The 17,587-nt window shown below is 47.1% G+C and overlaps 1 protein-coding gene across 1 annotated transcript in view; it reads right to left on the bottom strand.

The window, feature by feature from the left end:
• Window positions 1-1,700: 1,700 nt before the first annotated feature.
• nt5dc3 (5'-nucleotidase domain containing 3) overlaps window positions 1,701-17,587 on the bottom strand; it is a 35,115-nt gene continuing 19,228 nt past the window's right edge. Inside the window, exons 5-14 of the mRNA XM_080191316.1 lie at window positions 15,986-16,076; window positions 14,773-14,910; window positions 13,290-13,350; window positions 11,351-11,453; window positions 11,087-11,188; window positions 10,891-10,972; window positions 9,576-9,662; window positions 7,649-7,789; window positions 3,730-3,794; window positions 1,701-3,254 (exon numbers count right to left, since the gene is read on the bottom strand). Of these exons, the coding sequence (XP_080047442.1) occupies window positions 2,993-3,254; window positions 3,730-3,794; window positions 7,649-7,789; window positions 9,576-9,662; window positions 10,891-10,972; window positions 11,087-11,188; window positions 11,351-11,453; window positions 13,290-13,350; window positions 14,773-14,910; window positions 15,986-16,076 (1,132 nt within the window). The 3' untranslated portion in view covers window positions 1,701-2,992. The remainder of the gene's footprint in view (window positions 3,255-3,729; window positions 3,795-7,648; window positions 7,790-9,575; window positions 9,663-10,890; window positions 10,973-11,086; window positions 11,189-11,350; window positions 11,454-13,289; window positions 13,351-14,772; window positions 14,911-15,985; window positions 16,077-17,587) is intronic.

Here is a 17,587-nt window from a genome sequence, read left to right as displayed (position 1 = left end):
AACAGCCACAATCACAAGAAACAAAGAAAATATACCAAATTAAGTAAGATTATTTATCCTGTCGACTACACACTCCAGTCGCTGCACTGCCCACTGGGCACAGAAGGTGTGAGCAATTTTAAAACAATTACTGCAGTACCAAAAGCTGCTGATTTGGGACTCGTGTTCAGATCCAGCCTGAACCAGTACAATTGAAAGTCTCCTTCCTCCGCCAGGGGCAACCGCCTTCATCTGAAATTAAGTTTCAGTAATTCCAGCCCAGTTTCTGGAAGACCAGAGACAAAACTATCACCAATTCAACCGCTTGGGACAATGACACAGGAATGGTGATAGCTCACTGGAGACAATTGTAGGTATAGGTGAACCTACGTCAAATTGGCGGGGGGGGTGCGGGGGGGCAGTTTCAGTGATGGTATGAACCTCAAGAGGAATATACTTCCTCCTCGGAGCAGGGTCGGTCAAGAGGAGCTTCGGTAGAGACGGTCAAAATTATTAGAAGTTTTGAGAAAGCAAATGGGAAGTTTTCATGGCAGGAAGGTCACTCATTGGAGGATCTGAGATAATGGGCAAAAGAGCCAGAGGGGGAGATGGGTTTTTTTCTCGTTTTGTTTTTAGGGTTTTTTTTTAGCCATTAATTATTACCAGTCGGAACGCACTGATTGGAAGAGTGACCAATGGCAGCAGTGTCACAGGTAACATTCAAAAGGGAATTGGAAAGCTACCTGAGAAGGCAAAATGTACCTAGAAAGCACATTCACAAAATATACTTGATAATTTCTCTCTCAGAGCAGGGGGGTGAGTCTAATTCGTTCAAAGGAGTGTGTCGGTAAATGAACCAAAATGGCTGCCTCCTTGAAGATTCTGTAAAATTATCAGTCAAACTTTCAGTCTTGACACCTATTTTTCAAAGTTTTCCTTTACAAGATAGATGCTGCTGTTACATTTTAAAACTTACGCCAGATGATTAACATTGTAAACAAAGCATTGGCGAGAATTCTCTGGCCATTTGCGCTCTTTCGCCACTGCCAGCGAGGATGGAGAATTTGGTGCTCGGCCAAGTCTGTGTTCACTGCAGCGGGACTGGAGAATCCCACTGGTGTGAACGGCCAGAGAATTCTACACATGGAGGGAAGTTTTCCCACCCCGCCTGTTACAGAGGGAAGGCAGACAATGCAAAGGCCCATTGACCTTGGGTGGGATTTTCCAGTCTTGGGGCGAGCGTGGCTGGAAAATCCCACCCGTGGTGTTGCATAACTTGACCAGTGAGTTCAAGCGTATTTCTGAAGGAATGCTGTGCACTTCATCAAGCGTGGCACCAAAAGGATATTGTATTCAATAGTAACAAGCTAACTACTGAGCGTCAGCCAATTTGTTTTTATGTTTGATGTGATATTCTGGACTGATACCCAAAGAGAAAACAAGAATCAACTGTGCGAGAAACAGTTTGAGGCAATTTAGGACAACGGTGAGTTGGATCAAGCACACTCCATCCAATGGTGGTCTACACACCTTGTTGAATAAGGCGCCATGATAGAGAATCTTTGAGATATTCCAACAATCAGGACAGAATGACCAAGCACAATAGCACCAGCCAGTGTGAGACAAGACCTTAAATATTTTTATGCCAGCCCCTCCATCTCACTCATGTTTTGACTCAAACTTACTGTGTCACCCTCCCAGCATGCCTCACATAGTGGATCCTCCCCTCCCCCGAACCCTCTTCACCTGATAACTTCCTTCCTCACTTTCAACGCTCTCCTTTTTCATCGTACTTTCAATCGACTCTCTCCATCAGTCTATTGCCTAACTGTCTTACACATTTGCTTCGGGAGTTTGTTAAAGGACTTTTTCTTTCTCTTTGTTCCTGCATGGGATGCGTGCGTCAAATTTGTTGCCCACCCCTAATTGCCCCTCAGAGTGTTCCAAAAGCTTGTGCTATCAAATAGACCTGTTGGACCTTAACCTGGTGTTGTGAGATTTCTTACTGTGTTTGCCCTTCAGAGGGCAGTTAAGAGTCAACCACATTGCGGTGGATCTGGAGTTACATTTAAGAATATATCCCTTTCGAGAGAGCATTAGTAAACCGGATAGGGTTTTACCCCACAATTGATGACACTTTCGTGGTCACCATGACTGAGACTAGCTTTCAATTCTAATTTTTTTTTTAATTTTTCAAATTCCACTACCTTTCCTAGTGGGATCTGAACTCTCATTTCCAGAGCATTAACCACCACACTGCTGCCATCTCCCCATCGACATATAAAAAAAAAGCCTATGACCTATGCAACAACTCTAGCCAACACTGCTGTCCAAAAGTTACATTTGCGTAAACAGGGATGACTCTACAGTACTGTCTACATAGAATTTGGCAAAGATGTCTTTATGAGAAATTTCCCAACACTGCACTTGCTGATATATGTCTAGCACACTTTAGAGTTAATATTGAGAGTGAGTGTTGTGGGTGACCTGCCCTCTATATACACCATGTGTTGACATAAATAGTTCTGCAGGAACACCTCCTGTCGGTACATAATAAGTGACCTCAATTCTCCATAACACAAGCCATCATGCTCCATGAGCAGGTCTCTGGGAAGGGGTTACCTGTTTCAGGTGTGCGACCGGGACATTCTCACTTGCAAATCCCAGCACTTTTCCACCTCTGCCTCCGCAAAGAAGATCTATCGGCCCCAGGCTCAACCCAACGAGCACTGAGACATGCAAACAGGCAGAGCGCAGCAAACCAACCCATTGACAAAGCAGCAACCCCCCGCCCCGCGTCGCTCGGTGAGAAATGAAATTTTGGCAGCAACCTTCCGTTGTCACCGCAGAAGAAGACAGGAAAGCTTAGCTGGTCACGCACTCTAGAAATGTTCAACCGTAGCTCGGAGTCACAGCCACTAAAAAGCCCGGATACGATTAAGAGACTTACAAAACAATGAAAGCAAAGTCCTGAACTGTTTGTGTTGAGCGTTTAGGGTGGGTTCAGAGTGCCTCATTTAATGTGAGCGTGCCCTTCGATGTCAGATAGCTTGGAGGGGTTGGCGTAGACCTGGTCCGACCAGAGCGAGGCTTCGTGCTGTAACGGCGTCCTCCGAGGGTAGAAGGTATTGTGCAGATTGTAGTTCAAGATGCAGCTCAGGGACGCCATGTATATATCGGCAAAGCGCGAGAGACGTCGCGAGAAGTAGGTAGGATTGTGGTGTGTTCGGAAAATACTCCCAAACTGCGGGTTAAAGATGGTCTTGGTCAATTCCCTGAAACGGGGGAGTAAAGGAGTCGTCAGCACACCAGAACACAAACGATTACAACTCAAACCAACTCGAAAATGCACTTGACTTGACGCCTCCCCCCATTGTAAAAGATGTTTGCCTGCCATTAGAAATGCAAATTACTAATTCCAATCTTCCTATTCCTTATTATTAGCTCTCCTCCCCCCATTCTGCCACACCCTGGTTCAAGTTTCACTCTAGGGATTTGAGCACAAGATTAAGGCTGGCACTCCCAGTGGGGAGGCGATGGCCCAGTGGTATTATTGCTGGACTATTAATCCAGAAACTCAGCTAATGTCCTGGGGACCCGGGTTCGAATCCCACCACAGTGGCTGGTGTAATTTGAATTCAGTATAAAAAAGAATCTGAAATTAAGAAACTACTGGTGACCATCAGCTCAGCCTGTGTGTGAATGATGGTGACACATACTCACTTGTACAGTGGGTTGTTATATACTCACCGTAACTCGTTTCTCTCTTTAATCCACTCTTGTAACACCATCCGAGACTCCGCATCTTCATAGACCTAAAACAATCAAAGAAAAACCCGGTTCACCAAATGCCCACAATGAATGTGTGCTGGGGGTGGGTTAGCAAAACAAAATCACAACTGCACAAAATCAAAATGATACAATCTCAGCAGAGACCCGTATCGCTTCTTAAAAAAAAATCCCAAGTCCTTATTAAAAGCATAAAGCCGCCAAGATCCTGATATTTAAAACAGAAACATTTTCACTGTCCAAACATCAAACAAAGCAAATGTTATCTTAGATAATCGAAAATCTAACATCCAGAATCCACACAAGAATCAAATAATCCCTACAGTGCAGAAGGAGGCCATTCAGCCCATCAAGTCTTTACCGACCAGTCCCTATTCCTGGAACCCCACAACATTTACCCTAGCTAGTCCCCATGACAAGGGGCAATTTAGCACAGCCAATCAACCTAACCCGGCACACCTCTGGACTGTTGGAGGAAACTGGAGCACCCGGAGGAAACCCACGCAGACATGGGGAGAATGTGCAGACTCCACACAGACAGTGACCCGAGCCGGGAACTGAACCTGGGTCCCTGGTGCTGTGAGGTAGCAGTGCTAACCACCATGCCACCCACTGGATATAACTAAGAAGGGCTAACAAATTGGCTCAGAGTTCACGGGGGTTTTGGTGAAGGCCGGAATTTTACTGCCATGTCCACCACAGAATCGGAGCGAGTGAGGGGCGGACATTGGAAATGTCCACTGGGATTGGGCGGGATTTACGGACTCGGGACGAGCAAGGATGTAAAATCCCCCAATTCTGTCTTTCTCACAAACAACCTCAGCTCCTCCTCTTCCGGGAGTTAGTCTGATCAACTGGCCGATACTGATGCACAACTAACCATAGTCCCCATGTAGTCCCCCCACCCCGCCATCCCCTTGGATACCCTCCCCCCCGCTGTCCCCTTGTAATCACCCCACCCTGCTGTCCCCTTGTAGTCACCCCACCCCACCATCCCCTTGTAGCCTCCCCACCCTGCCATCCCCTTGTAGACCCCCTTTCCCTCCCTCCCCGTGTAGCGCCCCCCACTGCCACCCCCCCCCAACCACACTGGGAAACCCACGGTGGAGATGGGCTGCCAGCGGGAGCAGAGAATCTGCCAGTGGTGAAGAGCCAGAGAATTCCAGCCTGTATCAATGGCGCTATGTAAATGCAGGTTGTGCGGTTGTTAATTACTGGTCTTAACTTTCAGCAGTGAGTTGAATGTTTAATGGGCAATTTAATGAAACGGGAGGTCCAGCACGGGATGGCGTTTTTTGCGAAGTTGATGACAGAATGATACTGCTCGTTGTGGCGATTGAGAATTTATCAGTTCCACTGTTAGTGAGCGAGGTTCTCATTCAGACACTGAATTATCAGCTGGTTCCGGGCTACTGCATCTTGCTCAAAAACCCATTAGCATTCAGGAGCTTTGCACATTGAAAACATAATAGGCCGGCGTGTAGGCGGATGTTTCTAGAACTGCGGAGTGCATACTCGAGTAGGGGAAGGCTGCAAAGGAACAGAAAACTTCCTGTGACAACAAAGGAGTTGTTTGTGAAAAATCACAGCACGAAATCACCGCACTGCAGCATAGAACCACCAAATCCCTACAGGAGGCCATTCAGCACATCCGGTCTGTACCAACTACAATCCCACTCAGGCCCTATCCCCGCAACCCTCCTTTACCCTGACGCTAGGGTCAATTTAGCACGGCCAATCAACCTAATCTTTGGGCTTGGTACACTAAAAGCACTTAATACACCAACAGCACTACAGCTATTCCAACAATGGCAGCCACCAGAATGTCAGCCTGTAATCACTAATGATGTTGAACAGACTAAAGCCACAGCAAGCCTGGAGGAAGGAGTCACATAATTAACTCGTACCCTCCCTACAATTTTTACAACTCCACAACAAAAACTGCTTTCCATGGCCACGGTAGTACATAGAACATAGAACACTACAGCACAAACAGGCCCTGCAGCCCACAAGTTGCGCCGATCATATCCATTCCTACCAGGTTGATAAGGTTGTTAAGAAGGCGTACGGTGTGTTAGCTTTTATTGGTAGAGGAATTGAATTTCGGAGCCGTGAGGTCATGTTACAACTGTACAAAACTCTGGTGCGGCCGCACTTGGAGTATTGTGTACAGTTCTGGTTGCCGCATTATAAGAAGGATGTGGAGGCATTGGAAAGGGTGCAGAGGAGGTTTACCAGGATGTTGCCTGGTATGGTGGGAAGGTCTTACGAGGAAAGGCTGAGGGACTTGAGGTTATTTTCATTAGAGAGAAGAAGGTTACAAGGTGACCTAATTGAGGCATACAAGATGATCAAAGGATTGGATAGGGTGGACAGTGAGAGCCTTTTTCCTCGGATGGTGATGGCTAACACGAAGGGACATAGCTTTAAATTAAGGGGTGGTAATTATAGGACGGATGTCAGAGGTAGGTTCTTTACTCAGAGGGTAGTAAGGTCGTGGAATGCCCTGCCTGCAGCAGTTGTGGACTCGCCAACTTTAAGGGTGTTCAGATGGTCAGTGGATAGGCATATGGATAACATTGGAATAGTTTAGGTTAGAGGGTCATTAGATTGGTTCCACTGGTTGGCGCAACATCGAGGGCCGAAGGGCCTGTACTGCACTGTAATGTTCTATGTTCTAGGCCTATCTATAAACCTCAATCCCATTAAATCCCATGTACTCATCCAGAAGATCCCAACGAGTTTGCCTCCACCACCACCGACGGCAGCCGATTCCACTCACCCACCACCCTCTGGGTGAAACGCTTGCCCCTGACATCTCCTCTGTACCTGCTCCCCAGCACTTCAAACCTGTGTCCTCTCATTGCGACCATTTCAGCCCTGGGAAATAGCCTCCGAGAATCCACCCCATCTATAACTCTCAACATCTTATGAACCTCTATCAGTACAGTGGTTAGCACTGCTGCCTCACAATGCCAGCGAGCCGGGTTCGATTCCTGGCTTGGGTGACTGTCTGTGTGGAGTTTGCACATTCTCCCCGTGTCTGCGTGGGTTTCCTCCAGGTGCTCCAGTTTCCTCCCACAGTCCAAAGATGTGCCGGTTGATTGGCCGTGCTATAAAATTGCCCCTTAGTGCCGGGGGGGATTAGTTAGGGTAAATATGTGGGGTTGTGGAAGTGAGGCCTGGTCGGGACAGACTCAATGGGCCGAATGGCCTCCTTCTGCAGTGTATGATCCCTCGGAAACGCAGCCAGTACACAGCGTCTGTGACTAAAATGCATTTGAAGAACACCTCACTGATCACGCACAATTATTCCAGGTGACAGAACTAGCCGGTAGGGGACTCGTAATCAGAAGAGATTTTCAATTCACTTGGATTCAAGTGGCCGAATTTCACATCGGCAATCAAGTCTGATCTCCCGCAAACGGCAGCTGCCTCAGTTTGAAGGGACGATAGATGTGGAACGGAATCTGAAATCGATTTGTGTCAGCACTCAAACTCAAACGTGGTACAGTAATGTCTCCAACCCCGGTTTCCTTCCACAGCCCAAAGATGTGCGGGTTAGGTGGATTGACCCCACTGTCAGGAGATTAGCAGGGTAAATATGTGGGGTTATGGGAACAGGGCTTGGGTGGGATTGTGGTTGGTGCAGACTCGATGGGCCGAATGGCCTGTAGGGATTCTATGATTCGATTCTGTGGTTCCACACTTCATTAACGGGATTTAAATTCCACCAGCTGCCCTGGTGGGATTTGAACCCGTGTCCCTCACGGCATTCGCCTGGGTCTCCGGGATGACCAGTTCAGTGATGGCCCCCAAACGCTGTTTTTCGCCAGCTGATCAGTATAAATGCAGCGCCGGGTAAACAGGAGTCACTGACCTGCATGCGTTCCAGCAGCCCTGTCAGGCCCTGCAGCCACACCACCACCCGGTTGTACTGCTCCGTATTCATGGTTTTTATCTCTGACCGTAGCTCTGGAATAATCGCACCCGTCCTCCAGCCGTGCTTCAGGGTCAGGTCCTTTCGTGACAGGGAGGACACTGGTTAGTCAAGCTCAGCCAAGTCACACACGTGTGGAATTGCAAACAAAATGCCTTTTCTCTGATCTGAAAAATTTTATTGCATTTGTAATCTCAAACGTAATCGTCACGTGAGCACGCAAAAATAATGCCAGCAACACGAGAAACCTGATTAATAAACATTTTAAATCAATTCAGAATATTTGAAGTTGGGGAATGAAACCATTACAGATAAAACGTAAGGGGGCAGGGCAAAATCTCAACGTGCTTCACTTGAATTAAATGCGGCACGGTGGCACAGTGGTTAGCACTGCTGCCTCACAGTGCCAGGGACCCGGGTTCGATTCCAGCCTCGGGTCACCGTCTGTGTGGAGCTTGCACACTCTCCCCTGGGTTTCTCTCCGGGTGCTCCAGTTTCCTCCCTCGGTCCAAGGATGTGCGGGTCAGGTTGGCTGGCCGTGCTAAACTGTTCCGGGATGTGTAGGTTAGGGGGATTAGTGGTGTAAACATGAGGGGGTTATGGGGATAGGACATAGGGATTCTCTGCCAGAGAGTCGGAACAGACCTGATGGGCCGAATGTCCTCCTTCTGCACTGTAGGGATTCTATGATGCTATTCTAAATGTTCCTGCCCTTTTTCTGCTATTTTCATTCCTATCCCAGCAAAAAAACATTTGTGTACATGACAGAGTTAAAATGCACATTAAAATAAACGCCATTCTATTTTGTATAATGTCAAAATATGTACAATAACGTAGGATATTTCTGCCTTTATGGTGGTGGCTCATTGGTGAGACTTGTGTGCTTAAATCTGGAGTTTAGAAGAGGGAGGAGAGACCTTATTCAAAGAGATACAGACCAAGGTGATTCTGGGGCGAGGCGATTTCTTGCAAGCTGCTCCCAGCAAACCTCCGAACTCTTTTACTCACGCTCTATGCTTCTCAAACTTCATTCTAACTCTTTTAAACTCTCCGACAATGCTCTACGCCCCAGCTATGACTGTAACACCACATTCTGCACTCTCGTTTCCTTCTCTAGGAACGGTATGCTTTGTCTGTATAGCGCACAAGAAACAAATACTTTTCACCGTACACTAATACACGTGACAATAAGTCGAATCAAATCAAATCAAAAATATAAGATGCTGATGGGGTTTGACAGGGTAGATGTTTTCACAAGAGGGAGAGTCTCGTACAAGGGGACATCATCGCTACAAGATAAAGAGCCGCTCATTTAAAACTGAGGCGCATAGAAATTTCTCCTCACAGAGGGAGGTGAATCCCTGGAATTCTTTGCCCCAAAGGGTGCTGGAGGCTGGATCATTAGAAATATTTGAAGTGGAAGTGGATAGATATCTGATTGATTGAGGAACAGAGGGCGATGGGGGAATGGTTCAGAAAAGGAGCTGGGGCCAGCATAGGTCAGCTATGATTGTACTGAATAGTGGGACAGGCTCGAGGGGCCTGGTGGCCTTTTCCTGCTCCTATTTCCCGTGTTCCTGTGTAAACATGAACACTGCACTGGGAGGCTTTAACTACTTAGAATTCCAAGGTATGGTCATAAATGGTGTCTCCACCATGCATGAAAACTGCTTATTCACAGCTTTTAGATTGTCCTCAGGGTCTCTTACCATGTCACTTCATACATCATACCGTGGGCAGTGCCCCTCTCCAAACCCACATTAAACCTTTCTCTGCTGAGCACCTTTATATTATAAGGCATGCGGTCACATCGAGTACGCAGGTACCTTAATTTAATCAACTCAAACGATAGCGCGTTTACACTTACAGCTAGATCACTGTAAATGTGATCCCCAAAGTAAAGCACTTTCGAGCCAGTCCAGCCGGTGAGTTTTAAAAATTCATACAAGTTGCCCTGGGGTAAAAACAAATCACAAGATTAAAATACAGTAAAGACCAAGGTTCACCCAATTCTCCCCCACCTCCCGCTTCCCCACCCCAAAAGAAATGGTCGCTTTGGAAATAAATATTGATCAAGACGTGAACGCTGACTCAGAGATCCTCAACAAGGATGTAGAACCAGCCACAAGTGGGAACCAGGGAACGGGAGATGCTACAAAGAGTAGCACTGAACACAGCATCACTCTGAACAACATAACCTCACAAGTAAGGAACAGGCTAGAATCTGCAGGGTGGTGGCTGGGAACTTTGAAAATGAGATCAAGTGGCTGTGTTACCAAAAACAGAAAATGCTGGAAAATCTCAGCAGCTCTGACAGCATCTGTGGAGAGAGAATCTGTGGATGACCCTTCGCCAGCCAGACTCAGAAAGTTGGCTCTATTCTCTCTCCACAGATGCTGACAGAGCTGCTGAGATTTTCCAGCACTTTATGGCTTTGTTTCAGATTCTAGTATTCCCAGTAAGTAAGCTTATTAGTCACAAGTAGGCTTACATTCACACTGCAATGAAGTTACTGTGAAAATCCCCTACTCACCACACTCTGGCACCTGTTCGGGGACGTTGAGGGAGAATTTAGCATTGGCCAATGCACCCTAACCAGCACATCTTTCAGACTGTGGGAGGAAACCGGAGCACCCGGAGGAAACCCACGCAGAAAACATGCAGACTCCGCACAGACAGTAATCCAAGCTGGGAATCGAACCCGGGTCCCTGGCGCGATGGGGCAGCAGTGCTAACCACTGCGCCACTGTGCTGCCCAAGAATCTAGCACAAGATGATGAATGGGATGGATAGGATAGAGGTGGAGAGACTCTTCCCGCTCAAAAAAGACAGTAGGACTAGGGGGCACAGCCTCAAGATAAAGGGGAGGCGGTTTAGAACGGAGTTGAGGAGGAACTTCTTCACTCAAAGGGTGGTGAATCTCTGGAATTCTCTGCCCGTTGAAGTGGTGGAGGCTGCCTCGCTAAATATTTTTAAGAAGCGGGTTGATGGGTTTTTGATAAGAGAAGGGATTAAGGGTTATGGGGAGAGGGCGGGAAAGTGGAACTGAGCCACGACAGATCAGCCATGATCTTATTGAATGGCGGGGCAGGCTCGAAGGGCTAGATGGCCTACTCCTGCTCCTATTTCTTATGTTCTTATGTTCTTATGTTAAAAAGAGCAGATGGAAGGAGGGGACTTACCTGCTTGTAGATTTGACCTTTCTCCAGTTTGCTGATCTTGTCCCAGTGCAATTTGTCTCTCTGGTTTGCTCGCCTGAATGGTCTGCAGAGAAGGGAGCAGAATGCGCATAACAAGCTTTGCCGAAAGCGCATCTTCCATTCCTAACCTCCAAACTCAGGAGTGAAGCCACCCATGTACATATCCTGCCGCACTTACCTGCGGTTATCATTGAAGAACGCAGGTTTCTCAGCCTGTACAATAATGATGTCGAACAAGTCACGCCAATCTTTGCCAACCATGTACTGCATGCCTTTATCACTACAGGGCAAAAGGAACATCATAAACTTACTAAAAAATATATAGCACTTGTTCAGATTGTAATTGCTGCCAGCACAAATTTCTTTAAAAAAATCAGTATTGTTCTGTTCAGGCATTTCTCGAATTGTAATTCAGATCAATGGAATCTAGGAAGTTACTTACACAAAGCTAAAAGGACTGTTTGTTATGAGGAACAGTTTCTTGCCATTGTCAATCAATCTCCCCAGCACAGCGCTCGTCTTCTCCTCATGGGAGATGTACTTATCTGATGTGAGAGAAAGGTTAGCAGTAAGTTTTCCATACAATAGAATTCCTGCAGTGCAGAACGAGACCATTCAGCCCATCGAGTCTGTACCAACCACAATCCCACCCAATCCCTATTCCCGGTTACCCTGCTAACACGCCCCACCCCCCCACCCCGACACTAAGGGTCAGTTTAGCACGGCCAATCCACCTAACTCGCACATCTTTGGGGTGTGGGAGGAAGCCGGAGCACCCGGAGGAAACCCATGCAGACATGGGGAGAATGTATAAACAGGTCACACACAGTGACCTGAGGCCCGAATTGAACCTGGATCCCTGGCGCTGAGAGGCATTAGCGCTAACCGCTGTGCCACCGTGCTGCCCCTACACACCAGTGCATTTGACTTTACACACAGTATCTCCAGCAACCCACTTGGCCAAATAAAAATGGTACAAAGTTAAATCCAGACAAACTGGATATACGTTGGGCCGACGCAGGGCAAGATGCAAGCTGTTATTGCTGACTTCTTACGAAGGAATCATAAGGGATTCAGAGCAGGCGACTACCATTTACTCATGCATATGCCATCTACCAGGATGTTGCCTGGTCTGGAGGGCATTAGCTGTGAGGAGAGGCTGGAGAAACTTGGTTTCTTTTCACTGGAATGACCGAGGTTGAGGGGAGACCTGATAGAAGTCTACAAGATTGTGAGGGGCATGGACAGAGTGGATAGTCAGAAGCTTTTTCCCCAGGGTGGAAGAGTCAATTACTAGGAGGGCACAGGTTTAAGGTGCGAGGGACAAGGTTTAAAGGAGATGTACGAGGCGAGTTTTTTTATAGAAAGGGTGGTGGGTGCCCGGAACTCGCTGCCAGGGGAGGTAATGGAAGCGGATACGGTAGTGACTTTTAACAGGTGTCTGGACAAATACATGAATGGGAATCGAGGGATATGGTCCCCGGAAGAGTAGAGAGTTTTAGTTCAGTTGGACAGCATGGTCGGTGCAGGCTTGGAGGGCTGAAGGGCCTATTCCTGTGCTGTAATTTTGTTTGTCCTTTGTTCTTTATGCAGAGAGAGCTGGTTCAACAAATAGCTGATCCAAACTCTGACACTTACATGTTTTTATATCATTGCTTTGCACTCACATGGACATTACACATGGATTTTACCAAAATCACACATATCTTGTACTAGCCACACCTGCACCCTCTGCGAAGGCTCCTGTCTGACTACTGGCCCCGTCTCTATCTGGTACTAACTTGCCGTCTGACCACAGGAAATCATTAAAGGGGTCAGCTAATGCAGTGTTTGCGAGACCCACTCCCTCCCTATCCCTATAACCCCACACATTGATCATGGTCAAACCACCTAACCTGCACATCTTTGGAGGAAACAGGAGCACCCGGAGGAAACCCACACAGACACAGAGAGAACATGCAACACAGATAGTCACCCAAGCTGGGAATCGAACCCGGATCCCTGGCACTGTGAAGTAGCAGTGCTAACCACTGTACCACCATGCTGCTCACTCTTTAGTCTTTAATGGCACCATTAACACCCCGACACCTACGTCAATCTCTCCTTTGCTCCGACCTGTCTCTGTTCTTCTGTTTCTCCCCACCACCTCCTCCCGACTCTCCAGTTATATAATTTATCACTTCTTTGCCTGTCTTCAGCTCTGAAGAAGAGTCAAACGGACTCGAAACGTTCTGTTCCTCAGAAGCTGCCAGACCTGCTGAGTTTATCCAGCATCTTCTGTTACCACCTCTGGATTTCTAGTCCAGAAACATTGCTCCCACTGCCACCACCTCTATCACAAAAATCTCAACACAAGTTGAACCACACAGTTATATACGTACCAATGTCTTGCTCGACCGCCCCATACAATATTCCTTTAACGTGGACATCTCGGATAACCTCCTGTCAATTATAACATCGAGAGGGGATAAGTTTAGGGGAGACATGCAGGAAAAGTTTTGTCACACAGAGGGTGGTGGGTGCCTGGAACGCAATGCCAGTGGAGCTGGTACAAGCAGGTACGTTAGCAACATTCAAGGTGTATCTTGATCGACACATGAATGGGAGGCGAACAGAGGGATAGGATCATAGAATCCCTACAGTGCAGAAGGAGGCCATTTGGCCCATCGAGTCTGCGCTGACAACAATCCCACTCAGCCCCTGTCCTCGTAACCCAAAAATTAACCCTGCTAATCCCTTTAATTTATGCACCTCGGGACACTAAGGGACAATTTAGCATGGCCAATCAAACTAACATCTATCGGACTGTGGGGGGGAACTCGGAGCACCCGGAGGAAACCCACACAGACACAGGGAGAACGTGCAAACTCCACACAGACAGTGATCCAAGCCGGGAGTTGAACCTGGGTCCCTGGTGCTGTGAGGTAGCAGTGCTAACACACCGTGCCACCCCCGCATATCGGTGCAGGCTTGATAGGCCAAAGGGCCTGTTCCTGTGCTGTACTGTTCTTTGAGAAGCATGTGAATCTTCATTACAATAGCTATGAGATAGAAATATGTTGAACTCTAAGGTTGGACTTAGTAATTCCTGTCCACCTTATTAAACTGCACTCCAATCTGCATTCTCAATTATGATGTGGAGATGCTGGCGTTGGACAGGGGTGGGCACAGTAAGAAGTCTCACAAACACCAGGTTGAAGCCCAACAGGTTTATTTGGAATCATGAGCTTTCAGAGCTCTGCTCCTTCATCAGGTATCCTGGCTTGAGACAATTCACACTTCTTTAACCACTGTCGGTACCTGTCAAGACTTGATTACTTGAAAAGACTTCCAACCACTATCTTGCAATTGTGTCTTTGTCTATATATGTCTTGTTAGTGAAACCTACTCACCTGATGAAGTGCTCTGAAATTAATTAATCTTGATTAATAAGGGGTAATGGGGAAAAGGCAGGAGAATGGGGATGAGAAAAATATCAGCCATGATTGAATGGCGAAGCAGACTCGATGGGCCAAGTGGCCTAATTCTGCTTCTATGTCTTATGGAAAACTCTGGCCATAACCTGGAAAAAGCAGGCGTAATGGTTCCATGATTCCAAATAAACCTGTTGAACTTTAACCTGGTGTTGTGAGACTTCTGACTGTGACAATCCTTAACTAAGCCAAGTTCAACGGCGATGGACTTGTCAAAAACTTGAGACTCTTGGCCTTTCGACTCCAAGTTGTGCCACCAGGTATCGAACCATCAGCCAAAAATTGCACTTGGCCAACCCATTTGAACAGTTTTGCATGACAACGGACTCAAAGCACTAAAGATTCTGCTAGGGAAACGAACGAGGGCAATAGCGTGCGTCTTACCTCTTACCTTAACATCCTTATAAAGATAAACAGGCTCAAAGTCAATGTTTTGTCTGATGAAATAGTCATTGACACAGGAAAGCAGCGTCAGTTCTGGTAATGAGAAAATGTCCATGAATTGCTTCATTGTAAAGCCATGTGAACTCTGATTAAATAAAATAGTGCAATGTTATTCGTATATCCCCCGGACCACCGTGAACAGCACACACTTTCAAAGCAGCTTTCAGAACATTCGCAGGCAAGAATTCCTCAAAATCGTCTGGAGTTTTGTCCAGTAAAAAAACGGAACGAGAAAGGAAAAAAGTGAGCCAGTGAGGTGACAACAAATGCTCATCACCTGGACAGGTGGGGCGTGCTTTCAAAGCTTGCACTTGACACAAAACTCTGAAATGTAATTAGCAGCAAAGGGGGGCAGGGGGAACTGGAATGCTCAGATCCCATTTGGAGTATTGTGAGCAGTTTTGGGCCCCGTATCGCAGGGAGGATGTGCTGGCCTTGGAGAGGGTGCACTGGAATGAACGATCCCCGGAATGAAGAGCTTGTCGTATGAGAAACAGATGAGGACTCTGAGTCAATACTCGTTGGAGTTTAGAAGGATGAGAGGGGAGGATCTTATTGAAACTTACAGGGTACTGCAAGACCTGGATAGAATGGACATGGAAAGGATGTTTCCAGTAGTAGGAAAAATTAGAACCAGAGGGCACAACCTCAGGCTAAAGGGACGATCCTTTAAAACAGAGATGAGGAGGAATTTCTCCAGCCAGAAAGTGGGGAATCTGTGGAATTCTTTGCCACAGAAGACTGTGGAGGGCAGGTCATCGAGTGTCTTTAAGACAGAGATAGATAGGTTCTTGATTAATAAGGGGTTATGGGGAAAAGGCAGGAGAATGGGGATGAGAAAAATATCAGCCATGATTGAATGGCGAAGCAGACTCGATGGGCCGAGTGGCCTAATTCTGCTCCTATGTCTTATGGAAAACTCTGGCCATAACCTGGAAAAATCAGGCGTAACGGTTCCATGATCTTTCGACCATCAAAATTAGCATGCAAGTGGAACATTCTTTTAAGAAATTCTAAACCAGCACGAGGTCTGATGGGCTGAAAGGTCTCCTTCTATGTTCCATCACTCTATCTGTTCAGATATTTCTTTACAATCAGACTGTCTCAGCAGAAGGGCAAAAAAAAAACAGGGAAGCAGGAAACTACCTCAATGCATTTACCTTGCCATAGAAGTCACTCATGTGATCCAAAGGTACATGGGTCCCTTCATACATTTCGATGACTTGTTCATCTGGAACTGGATTTAGTCCCCTGTTGTTAAAACAAAAGATCTCAGTATTAGTTCAAGGACATTCTGGTTATGTTGGGGGTTGGGACTGTGTTGATTAAAAGTTAAATTTATTTATTAATCACAAGTGAGGCTTACATTAACGCTGCAATGAAGTTGTTGTGAAACTCCCCCAGTCGCCACACTCTGGCGCCTGTTTGGGTACACTGAGGGAGAATTTAGCATGGCCAATGCACCCTAACTAGCACGTCTTTCAGACTATGGGAGGAAACTGGAGCACCTGGAGGAAACCCACACAGACACAGGGAGAATGTGCAAACTGCACACAGGCAGTGATCCAAGCCGGGAATTGAACCTGGGTCCCTGGCACTGCGAGGCAGCAGTGCTAACCACTGTGCCACCATGTCACCCCCAGCTTGGCAGGTTTCCATTTTCACCCAGTTAGTTAAGTGGTAAACTGGCAGAGCGGAGCGCCCTCCTGTACAAACCATCCAGGGTTCATTCACTTAAGAACATAGAGGGGGACGGCAGCATAGTGAGAGTGTTGCTGAGCTAGTCATGCCGGGGCTCAGGCTAATGTGCTGGGGTGAGAGTGGGGTGCTTGGGGCGGGGGGCATAGGTTCAAATGATTTAAACAGGTTCCCCCTGTGGCAGCTGGTGGAATTTAAACTCAATACCCCTCAATAAGACGCACAAAACCAGTCGGTTGTTATAAAAACCCATCTGGTTCACTAATGGAAAGGAAATCTGCCATCCTTACCCGGTCTGGCCTACATGTGACTCCAGACCCACGTGGCTGACTCTTAATTGCCCTCTGAAATGGTCAGCATTTATTGCCCATCACCCAAGTTGCCCTTGAACTGAGTGGCTTGTTGGACCATTCTAGAGGGTAGCTGAGAGTCAACCACATTGCTGTGGCTCTGGAGTCACATGTAGGCCAGACCAGGTAAGGACAGCAGATTTCCTTCCCTAAAAGGCATTTGTGAACCAGATAGGTTTTTTCCAACAATCGACCATGGTTATCCATAGATTCTTAATTCTAGATCGTTTTAGAAGGATGAGGGGGGATCTTATAGAGACGTATAAGATAATGAAAGGGATGGATAGGGTAGAGGTAGAGAGATTCTCCCCACTCAGAAAGGACAGCAGGACTGGAGGGCACAGCCTCAAGATAAGAGGGGGTGCAGTTTAGAACGGAGTTGAGGAGGAACTTCTTCACTCAAAGAGTGGTGAATCTCTGGAATTCTGTGCCCGTTGAAGTGGTGGGGGCTACCTCGCTAAATATATTTAAGATTCGGGTAGATAGGTTTCTGATAGACAGGGGAATTAAGGGTAATGGGGAGAAAGCGGGAAAGTGGAACTGAGCCACTTCAGATCAGCCATGATCTTATTGAATGGCGGGGCAGGCTCGAAGGGCCAGATGGCCTACTCCTGCTCCTATTTCTTATGTTCTTATGTTTATATTGAATTCAAATTCCACCATCTGCCACGGCGAGATTTGAACCCGGTTCCCCGGAACATGAGCTGAGTTTCT

This window comes from Carcharhinus amblyrhynchos, chromosome 6 (assembly GCF_965287045.1).
Source record: "Carcharhinus amblyrhynchos chromosome 6, sCarAmb.v2.hapA, whole genome shotgun sequence".
Taxonomy (NCBI): domain Eukaryota; kingdom Metazoa; phylum Chordata; class Chondrichthyes; order Carcharhiniformes; family Carcharhinidae; genus Carcharhinus; species Carcharhinus amblyrhynchos.
The sequence above is the reverse complement of the archived record's forward strand: the minus strand, read 5'-3'. Positions and strand labels throughout refer to the sequence as shown.